Raw genomic sequence first — 12,004 nt, 5'->3', positions numbered from 1 at the left:
AGAAAGAAATTAGCACTTCATATCTGAAACCTGAAGTAGACTTCTAATTGGTCATTTAAGAAAATAAAATTTTGGCTGATTTTATCAGAGACTCTTGAAAAAAAAAAGATCTTTTTTTGCTTTACAGAAATATTGAGATGGTAGTACAGAAGAATCCCCTAATATTGTTCCCTATTATCAACATCCTACATTAGTATGATGTATTTGTTACAAGTAACAAACAAATATTCATACATTATTATTAACTAAAGATCAAAGCTTATTTATATTTCCTTAATTTTCAGCTAATGTCCTTTTCATGTTCCAGGATTGCATTCAGGATATCACATGACGTTAGTTTCAAGGTTCCTGTTGGCTGTGACAATACTTTAAACTTTCCTTATTTTTGATAACTTTGAAAGTTTTGAGGTATACTGATCATATATTTTATAGGATCACTTACTGTTGGGATTTGTCTGTTGATTTTCTAATGATTATATTGTATTATGGGTCTTTGGGAGGAAGATCACAAGTAAAGTGCCATTCTCCTCTCATCACATCAAGGGTGCATTCTAGTAACAGAGTTTGTGACTGCAATTGTGACTGCTGATTAAACCTGGATCACATGACTGAGGCGGTGTTTGTCATCTTCTCCATTGTAAGATTACTCTGATTTTCTCCTTTCCTATACCGTGCTCTTTGGAAAGAAGTTAACATGTGCAGTCCACACCTAAGGAGTGAGGATTTATGCTCCCCACTCCTTGAGGGAAAAATATCTATATAAATTATTTGAAATAATTCTGTTTAAGAGATTTGTGTCTACTTAGTCATTTATATCCGTATGAACGGTTGGATATTTATTTTATGCTTTGGACTTTAACCCAATAATACTTTATTTTGTTGCTGCAGGTATCATGTGGACCACTAGATACTCTTTCCATTGATTCTCTGACAAACCTCTGTCAATATGGGGTTTTTCCTTCCTCCCTCCTCCCCTTCCTCCCTCCTTTTCCACCTTTATCTTTAGTTATTTTCAGCCATTATAAGATGCTCTGGACCCATCTTGTAAATTTTTGGCCTAGTTTCCTAGTTCTCGAATCAGTTATTTCTTCCAGAAGCCCTAGTTCCTATTATTGGAGATTTGTGTTAGAATCCAGCAATGGATACTAGATGTGTTCTTTGCTACTAGGTATTGTTTCTGTTAGACCCTGTCAACAGATTGCATACAAAAATATATATGTATTTACTAAGCTATGCATTTACACATATTTATAAATATATCTATATAACTATATTTGCATTAAGCGAAACACCAGTGCATATTGATGCCTCTAATTCCATCCCATCACCACAGATTATTCTAGCCTCTCTTCCTTCCACATATACATGTTTGTATGCAATTTCCTACTCCAATACTAAGAGACATCCTCTTCTTTAATAGCCTCTTGTTTTTGTCCTATTTCTTTCAGCCACAAGGCCTTTATATGTATGTTCCCTATGTCTGGGGTGCCTTTCCTTCCTCATTATGGTTAACTGGTACACAGCTTAAATATGACTTTCTCAGGAATATCTTCCCTAACTTTCCCCACCCCCTCCCTATAAACTTTTATTGCACTATGTACTTCTCCTAGTAGCAATTACTGGAGTTACAATCTTACATTTATTTATGTGATAGTGTACATATTCATACCACAGATGAGAGCCAAAATCCTGTCTGTTTTGTTATAACCCCGGCAGCATCATGTACAGTGCCTGGATCAGACTCAGTAATAAATATTTCTTGAATTAACTAAAGTCAAGAATAAGACAAGTTTGTCCCAGTCACTGTTAATAATCAGGGTTGACTGGGGAAAAAAACTAGCTATGTATAAGGCAAAAAAGAAGTTAAATTATAAATTGTGAAAGGTAAAGATTAAGTGCTATTATCCACAGATGATTTGATTAGCTACCTACAAAATCAAAGGAAAAACTGCAAAATCTTTAAGGAAATGTGGCAACGTGACATCTAATAGCCAACAGTATTCAACATGGTAAGAATTTATTGAAATGTGATAGAAAAAAATCTCACCCAAATAGCAACAAAATCTATAATACCTACCATTAAGTAGAACAAGAAATAAATAAGGTCTTGGGCCTCCCCAGTGGCGCAGCGGTTGAGCCCTGGGTTGCGAAGCTGCCTGCAGCCTCTGCAACGCTGGTTCGATCCCCGGCCACCGGGTGAGGGTCCCATATGGTGCGCAGACCTCTCCTGCCCTCCGCTGCTCCCCTCAGCAGTGTACTTCGTCAGTCTGCCTGCTCTGCTCTTCTCTCACCCTCCCGCGCTTCTGACTGTACCCAGTACTTGTATAAATGAATAAATAAATCTTAAAAAAAGTCTTACATATTAAAAAAAAGAAATAAATAAGGTCTTTATAAGCTGTAAGACAAAAGAAGTACTAATCAGAGATACATAATATTCATGAATCAGAAAACTTGATATTATAAAGCTATCATATTGTCCTCAATCTATAAATTCATTGAGATTTTACTGAAATATCATTAGGGTCTTTCATGGAGCTTGACAAATTTATCTGAAATGCATAAGTGAACAAAGGCCAAAAACAGATGAAGCCTTTTTGAAAAATGAAGACTAAGGAAAAGCTTTTACACCAGATACAGAAACATCTTAAAGCTATAATGAATAAAACAGAACCATATTGGCACAGAAATATATTCTGTAGAACAGAATGAAGTCCAGATACAGATTTCATCTATCAGAAAATTGGATATGGGATAAGGAAAGCATTTAAAGACTGTGCCAAACACTGACCATTCAACAAATTGCATAGGAACTCCGGCTCTCTATCTTATACCATTCACAGAAATAAATTTCAGATGAATCCATTATCTAAATATAAAAAGAAATATTCACATTATTTGAATAAAATATTCATGAATTTTGGATTTGAAAGACTTTGTCAAGCACAGAATAGAAAATCTGTGAAAGAAAAATTTGTAAACGGAAAATAACATTCTATATCAAAATCAAAGCCTTCTGTATGACAAAGGGTAATTATTTTAAAAGGCAAAATAACAAGCAATAGAGTAAGAAAGAATATTTGTAACATGTAAAACAAAGAGAAAGATAAAAATTTTCCTTTAAATTGATAATAGAAGCATAAACAACTCAGTAGAAAACCTGAAAAATTACAAACAGGTAATTCACCTAAGACGAAATAAAAATGGCCAATTAAATATGCATCTATGTTATGACTCAGCAATTGCTCACCTAGGTATTTATCCAAGGTAGAAATAATAACATGCTTAATAAAAATCTTGCACAAATGTTCATAGCATTTTTAAATAATGGCCAAAAATTGGAAATATCCTATGTGTTAATCAACAGATGAATATATAAACAAATTGTGGCATATCTGGACAATGGAATACTACTCAACAACAAAAAGGGACAAATTACAGATACATGCCACAACATGGATGAATCTCAAAACCTATCGAGTGAAAGGAGCTGACACCAAAGAATATATACTTTCTGACTCCATTCATATGAATTTCTAAAATAGACAAAAGCAATATTTAATGCAAGAAATCAGAAAAGTGATTACGCCTAGAATCAGATTGACTGAGAGAGAACTTCTGGAGTAACAAAGTCATTCTATAGGGTGACATATGTAAATTACATGGGTATATACATTTGCCAAAACTCATCAAACTATTACTTTGTTAATGTTTCAATGAAAGTGTTGAATTATGGCAGATTCCATTCAGAATATATATAACCTTGTGTTCTGAAAGAACTAAAAGCTAGGATTTCCTTTTTCCTCCAGGTCACTCAGTACTTACTTGACAAAGCCCTCATCATAGATGAAGATACGCTGTATGAGCTGTCACTAAAAATTGAACCCCGACTCCCTGCTTGAAGATCTGACTTTACCCCTGAGTCCATGGAGTTTTCATGGAAAGCAGGATGGATAGTACTGTGCATGTCATGCCTCCCACAGTGTCGCCAGGATGGAGGGAAATGAAGCCAGTCTCCTTTGTCCACCAAAGAGGACAGAACTGAACTTGAATTCTGTCTCCAGCCAGGGAAGCCCAGCTTTTGGGGCATCAAAAACAGAAGCTTCAGGCTTGGGTGGGAAGGTGAAAAGATGCATATTTAATCAAGCAGATGACACATTTTGCCTAAGGGAATGTAAGATGGTAGATGCTGGTGACCATGTTAATGAAGCAGGTAAGAAGTGATATTTCAAACCCTGCCCCACGTTCTGTTAGACTTAGGGGCAAAGAATCCATGGACAAGACCTTCTTCGATGTTTCTCTGGCACTTTACTGGCCTGGGTGCACCTACCAGAACTGAACTGCTTCTGTGACATTCCTTCCTGACAAGCTTCACAGAAAAGCCGAGGCTTCTTTCATAGGGATATGTTGACACATAGGCGATTTCAGTCTACAGCATGTGCATGGTCTTCAGTGCATTATACATATTTATACTGGAGGAATGGCATGTTCTGAAGCTGCTTTTTTTACTGTTTAGGTGACAGGACAGAATAGAAATGAACTTGATGAAAATGAACTTGTATGAAACATTTCCTTAATTAAAAACTCAGTAGACTTTGCCCCCAAAGGATTCCAACCAGTGGCTGCTTAAGGTGGGTGGGGTGGAGGCTTCTTCCTGAAGTTTGTGGTGCGCCAGAAGCCAGCACCCTTGGAGAGGTAGGTGCAGCGTTTTGGAAAAGGTGCCTGTACACCTCACCGACAAAACTGTGGAATAAGACAGAAAGTCACAAAGTGCTGTTGGGAAGAGTGGTTTCAATACTTAGTGAACAGATAGACTTAAAAATCATCTCTGCACCTTGTTATGGTTGCTCTCTTCTTCCCCCTCCTAGTACTGTGAGAATCCGTTCTGATTTACACAAACCATTTTTAGGCTCTCTATTAACATTGGATGTATTTTTTTAAATTATCTAGTGGAATTTTCTTTGTTAGAACCCATGCTTCCATGTACTGTTGGTAGACAGTTCTTCCCCAATCCTCTTTGCTTAAAAAATGATTTTGAGATATTTCTGAGTGAAAATTTTTTAAGCGTATGAAAAATGGGCCCAATCACTCAATAGCTCTCACATCACAAACCAAATGCAGGGGTTAGTCTTGGTACCTTGGGTTGGGAAAGTGACAGGGCTTTCCCCAGGATTGTCAGTTGTTGAAAAAATAGGGCTAGTTCATGTTTACCTCCCTCTTATCTTCTCAGGGAGACCTCTGCTTTAAAAAAAAGGAAGAGAAAATATTGTTATTTTTACCCCAACCTATTGCACCTATTGACATTTTCTCTTAGAGGCATGAAATGTATTGATGCTGACAATGAAAAAATGACCTGTGTGTTTTCCCTTTCTTTGCACTTTAATTATGTTGTTTAAGCTAATGGCTGACTAATGACTTCAACTTGCTGGCGCATAAGACCCAGTGGGAGCACTGACATTGATAATTACCAAGAGGTGGAGAATGTATGTTTTCCCTGCATGGTAAGGGCCATCTCTGTACATAACTACATAGTGAAATATCCTATAAGTAAAAGAAAATATTTGTCATATTTGAAGGCCAATCAAAAATATTTTCAATAGCTCATGTTAGCCAACAGTGTAGCACTAAACCCCAAAAGGGTTACTGATGGATGCTTAATTTCTTTTTTAAAAAAAGTTGCTTGTTCTCTTTAATTTCACCTAAGAGGTTGATGCATCTTAATGCATGATATGAAGCATGGGTTGCTTGGATCCTAACCATGCATAGCTTACAATTTATTTCTCGGTGTTCAGAAATTGAGGGTTTGAACTGATACATGTCAACTGCACCTAGCACTTCAAGGTCTTACAGAAGAAAAGGAAAGGTTAACCTTCTCATCTCCAAAACATAGTTTTGGTTGTTGAACTAAAAACAACAAATTTAATGAAAAGGCCACATACGTAACAGTTTCAGGCAAAACAACACGTGGAAAGCTCAGTATATTCAACTCTGCTTTGGAGCCCCCAGTCTTCTGGAATGAGAGGGTGGCTCTGAATGTACCTTCCCTGGAAGCTTAGACTCTTAGTTTTAACCCAAATGCTCCAGTCATTCTTATTAAAGAAAAATAGGAAGTAAAGATATTTACAAATGCTCTTCCTCTTTTGGAGGGAAGATTTTCCTCAACTGTTGACAAAGCTCTCACACCTGTTTTCTGCAGAATGTTGGAAGTGCCCCCCAGTGGTCAGCTATGACACTATCAATTGCTATGTTGATCTTTAGTGTTTTATTGTTATATGCCCTTCTTGCTTCTCAGAGTCTGAAGCCTAACAGGAGCTGCGAGAAAAGAGAACTCTGCCTACAAAGGCGTTCCTTTTGATGACCTGTGTCATTTCAGGGGCAATTGAGATAGGAACACACATTTAAAAAAAAACAAAAACAAAAAACAACCTCAGTTTAGTCACATTTAAAATCCCCAAAAGTATTTGTGGTGTCTCTTCTGATTATTGAAGCACCTGTCCTCTTCTGCCTTGCAAGTTTGTGTGTATTGTTGGGATGTGCACACCCAGCTGCATCTGCCCATGTTCCATTATTTGAGACCCATTTATAAGAGTCGATGGAAGATTAGCCTCTAACAGCCAAGTAGCAAATACTTACATTACTGCAAAATCAGCCTAGAAAATCAGAAGTAAATCCAATTTCATGCTTTCAGATGAATACCCACATTTTGTACTGTCAATGAAATTATTTTGGGACTTTTTTGGGGGGGAGCTTTGGCTAATAACTAAGGCAACCCATTTTGCTACTGAGACAAATTCCTTAAGTCAATATTTTATATGAGAGATTTGGGCGTTTTATTTTAAAACAAAGAATTTTAAATTATTTTGCTTTGCTTTTAAAATTTGATTTTATTACCCCTGAAAAAAATCTTTCTCGTTGCCTTCAAGTATAACAATTTGTAATCCAAACTGTAAAATTTATTACTTTTACTACTATTAAAATGGGATAAAAGATACCATATTATTTATAACTAAAAAATAGAGCCAGGCTAATGTCCACTGTCAAAAGGAATAAATAAGTAAGAGTCATTATTATTTCAGCAAGATAATAGATTATAAGTTTAAATAATGACTTGATTATAGATGTTATAGATGCCACTATATGAACCCTGGTAATAAGACTTGGGTCCATGAAATCTAATCAGAGTATCATTTCTCTGTGTCTGTTAGGTGGGACAGAGTAAAGTAGAAAACAACTATTTTATTGTAGGCATAAAAAACATGAATAAATTCAGAAAATTATTCATCCTGGCTGCCATACAGCATGATATTAACATTAGGGTTGATTGTACTTGATCTCACCTGTTCAAGAAAAATAATAGTTCTACTTTATGAGGCTGAACCATTATCTTTTACACACTCATTTCATATTGCCTAGAAAAGCAGTTTTTATAAAGGACTGAACTAGACTTCCCAGCCCTGTGCCCTGGGGTCAGATCTGCATCAACAAGCTGGGAAAGGATAACCCAGTGATAAAACCTCTCTAAACCTCAGTTTCCTCATCTGCAAAATGGAGTTAATAGTAATTCTTGTGCTCCGCATCTCATAGGGCTGTCATGAGGACTAGATGTGAACCATAAAGTGTTATCCAACTGTGAGGTAACATGATTACCAACCTCATCTTTCTTTTGTAGAGGATTTAAATGTAGTTCTTTGTTATTTGTGTGTGTGATGAACAAACCCTGTGTTTTTCTGAGAAGTATATTGTTTGTGTGTAATTACTTTGTAAATCTAACATTTGGGACTCTAAGAGGAGTTCGTGCTGTGGCCTAACACTTGCTGGATGAGGTGTGGTTTATGCCTATATGAAAATTAAACATTGCCTTTCTTGAATCTCAGACATTTCATTGGTCTCTTCAGTTACTTCTTTTTGCATTTTTCTACACTGTCTTCTTCATAGCAATGGGCTCATTCAGATATATATATATATATATATATTTTATTTCTAGAGTTCAAGGGCTAAGAAGTTTAGTAGAAACCATGTTGCAGGTACTTAAACATCATAGAATTTGCTGAAATTCTAAAATTTGATAAAATTCTAAAATTCTCAGAAAAAAGATACTAAGGATTATCTAGTTCTGCTCTTTCCAATGCTCAAATCTCCTGTGATGTCCTCAGCTTATGTTTGAGTACCTCCAGGCATAGAGAGCTCTCTATTATTACCCAAGGAGTTCTGATCCTGTAATAGCAGCTCAATCCTTGTGAACAGACTGTAGAGAGAAGAAAAGACATTGAAGGGGACAGCTAGTCCAGCCAGCGCTAGCTCTGACCTTGGATGGTCACTGGAGTAATCTGAGATGAAGTTCCTCATCTATAAAATAAGACTCATATCTGCCCCCTAGAATTGACTACAAGGAATAATATATCTGAAAATACTTTAACGTTTGTTAAGCAGATGAAGTCATAACATTTTGAACCGAAGAAATCACAGTGCATGTAGCTGTTGAGCACAGAAGAGGACTGAGGAAAGGAAGAAAGTGGGTCCTTCCTATCCCATGAGCTTCCTTTCCCAACTGAACAATCAGGCTGATGGGGTTCTCAGGAACCCAGATTCCTTTGACCTTATTACTTGTTCATCTCATGAGAGACTGCCCTTGCTGATGGTCATATCTGGTTCCTCCACACCCAGGCTCCAGTTGGATTCAGGAATGGATAAGAGAGTAAGGTAAGTCTAAGAATAAGAGATTTCTTTATGATAAACAAGTGATATGGCAGTTGTGTTTCTGGCCCTATGGCAAGAGCCAGTTGTGTGGTCACTCTAGCCAGTAGATAAGGGTGGAGTCCCCAGACTTTGAAGGGAGTTGAGCATACTGAGAAGGGAAGAAATAGCATAGGACAGGGATGGAGTCTGAAAGACTTTCAGAAATCTGGCATTTCTGCTGTAGTCATTTGTAGAGGTTCCCACCCCTATCATGCCACCTTTATAATATGCTTGAAGATGACCAGGTCCCCAAAAGAAGAGTGGCACAACCTTTTCACAACAATGTCCTAACTTACCAGCTTTTCTAACCTTAGCTCACTGTAAAAGATGAGGGTTTAAGGTAAGATGTGTGAAGGTTTGTGAAGTGTGTATTAGGGAAGGAGCTGAGTATCCATTAGTAGGGAATTGGGAAAAAAGAAAATGAAGTTTGTTTTGCTATGCTTTAGTCTGCATTTCCATGCTGGTGAAAACCTTATGGTTTTATGGATCTAGAATCTGGACTATTTCAGGGTCACTGGACTTATTTCACTAGGTGTCTGAACTGACTTGAAAATGTGTGTTCAGAGCTATTTTGGAAGAAATGAGCCTAGACTCCTTCTCCCAACCCCCAATCTGCAGAGCCGCCAGCTGGCACCTGTCAGCCCACATACCCCACTTAACTGCCTGTTCCACTAGGGGAGCCCCCTAGAGGCTCAAGAGACCATAGTCCACCAAACTGGGACTCCTTATAGAGGAGTCCTTATAGATTGGTTGGTCCAATCTATAATTTAACAAAATAGAAGAAAAAGCTAGAAAATAAGTATATCATATGTAGAAAGGATGCCACTTTGTAAAAATTCCAATTCAATATAAGCTAGGCCATAATGATGGCATACGTATTAACTGAAGTATGACCAATATACAATCAAGTGCTTGTATCTTAAATGTAAATTTGAGAAATCTCTACACATCTGTGCACCCATACAATCATCCCCAAATCAGAAACCTTTCCAGCCCCCAGCAGTCTCCCTCATGCACTCTCTCAGTTAGACCCCACAAAAGGAAAAAATATTTTTTGCTTTGGGTTGTGATCTAAAAAGTAGGATACTCTGAAAGAGAATTACTTTGGCTGGGAAGTTATTCCTGACCTCCACTCCCACCCACCCACTCACCAAACCCCATCATCCCTTCTGAGGGAAGGCTGGGCTCTGACAAGGAAGGGAAAGGAATCAGCGGGTGAAGTGCATGTAGCCATACAATTGGGTACGTGACTTCACCAGCGACTTCACCAGCAGCTTCGGCAGCACACTCTGAAGACAGGGCTGCTGTCCAAAGTCCTGGTGGGTCATTGCTATTTACAGCCAACCTTTCCGGTTTGCCGTGGATGTCCCAAGGAGGGCTATTTTTAAGCAATGATATGGCCTGCCAGGCCTTTTGGATGGTATATTAAGCTGGTGTGGAATAGAAAGTGAGATTGTCTAGCTACCACTGACGGCCTGATCTAGACGAAAAATGTGACTGATTTTGTCCTACCCAGACCCAAGACAAGTTAGAAGGAGGTTCTCCCCAAGTCCCTGGCTCGGAATCCCATTAGTTTGAAGACATCTTCTCATATCTTAGATCGGTGAGAAGGGATGGAAGCCATCCTTTAGAGCTAACCAGGACCTAGGGATGGTCCCCCGAGGGAATGTAGAAATAAATCTAAACGTGCTGAAGTTTTCCCAGGGAACTCCACTCCAAGGCCTGGCCCTGAAAGCTGGGCAGCATCAGCGGGCTCTATGCCCAAGAACCCCTCCAGAGCCCTGGGAGAGGCAACCTCCAGGACTGGACTTGGGGGCAAGAAACGTTTCAGAGAAAGGGGAAGTGCTAGCAAGAGCCCGGGGTCCAGAGAGAAAAGTCGGCTGCAGGCTTTCAAGGACACCCCCGGGGAAGCAGGCGCAGCCCGAGGGAGATACGGGATTGGCTGCGAAGGTCCTGGCCCCGCCCCCTGTCAGCCCCGCCCCGCCCCGCCCCGCCCCGAGGCCTTTTCAAGGCCCGAGCCGCGCTGCTCCGCGGCACTTCTTGGCGTGGTGCTTGCGGCGGGACGCGCGAGGCTCCGGCTTCAAGGTCAGTGAGACCATTATTCCTCCAAATGCCCGGCGGTGCTAAAGCTAGTGTGAGGGGACTTTCGAGCACAGGACGTAGGGCCGGCGTTTGGGACCACGCGCGGAAGTTAGTTATCAGGCGCAGCCCCTGCCTGTGGAATTTGTAGTAACTCTCTCAAGAAGCCCTCAGGGGGCTGCCCTTGGCTGAAGCCTCCCTTGCCTTTGCACACCGGCACAGGTGAACTTTCTGCGGTATAGCTTCGCAGAAGGGGCTAGAACCCATGTCTGCAGCCTGCTTGAAGTGCCTGTTTCTCACAGCGAAACAGGATTTTTTTCTTAATGGGGGAAAACATTGGAAATGCCACAGAATTTGTGACTTTAACCTTCAACTCTCTTGCCCTTGTCATTTGCAGAGACTAATCCATTCCTTTCTGGAAATTTTACCTGCACCATCTCAAATGGGTGCAAATCACTGACTTGGGATGAACTAACCTATAGAGAAACTTTTTGAGGCCCTCAAAATGAGCTAATTACTAGTAGATTTAAAAACTGGACCCTATCCAAACTGGGTGTTATTATTGCTAGAGATTAAATTTTGAAATTACTAACACATTATTAATGAGTCAACTAACATTTTCCCCCCACCTGAAGGTAAAAATGCTGCAGCATTAGCCTAAATGTGTTTCATCTCAGCAATGACTTGTTCTTTGCTTGCTCAGTTGACTGACTGGATTAGTGTTACTGTCAACCCTGTTCTTGTGCCTTGATTGGGTGACATTTCTGCCTTCGAATGTTCTGGTGTGTATGGAGAGAGACATTTGCCAAAACAAGCCAAACTCATTCTGCTCTCCACAGCACTGCCTTCTTTCCTAAGTCTCCCTGGCTCTTGGACACCCCCTACTTACCCCCCCAACAGGGTCAGCTGGAATCACGTGAGGTGGCAGTTAATGCCCACTTGACAAGGCTACACTAGTTCATCTGGTGTACTGTTTCCAGGAGTGCTGCTGCTCCTGTCCACAGCTCTCACACTTGTGTTTCTGAACTAGTGTCCTTGGTCTCTTCTTTCATGGAGGACACAACCATCACCAGAACTTGGCAAGCAGACTTCCTGACTAAGCAGGTTCTTGAGGACACCTGAGTAGCATTAGGCTGTTAAGTGTTCACTTCTTCTTCTGCTTCAATAGATGCCTCTTCCAAATACCCCAACC

At 39.7% G+C, this 12,004-nt stretch overlaps 1 protein-coding gene across 2 annotated transcripts in view; it reads left to right on the top strand.

Moving 5' to 3' along the window:
- RASGRF2 (Ras protein specific guanine nucleotide releasing factor 2) overlaps nucleotides 1-3,899 on the top strand; it is a gene marked incomplete at both ends in the record, with an annotated part of 216,684 nt that extends 212,785 nt beyond the window's left edge. For both annotated transcript variants that reach the window (XM_084233297.1, XM_084233296.1), the window contains one exon: nucleotides 3,807-3,899. In XM_084233297.1, the coding sequence (XP_084089423.1) occupies nucleotides 3,807-3,899 (93 nt within the window). The remainder of the gene's footprint in view (nucleotides 1-3,806) is intronic.
- Nucleotides 3,900-12,004: the final 8,105 nt, after the last annotated feature.

This window comes from Talpa europaea (assembly GCF_964194135.1).
Source record: "Talpa europaea genome assembly, chromosome: 5".
In the NCBI taxonomy this organism is placed as follows: domain Eukaryota; kingdom Metazoa; phylum Chordata; class Mammalia; order Eulipotyphla; family Talpidae; genus Talpa; species Talpa europaea.
This window is presented reverse-complemented; position numbering and strand designations above follow the sequence as displayed.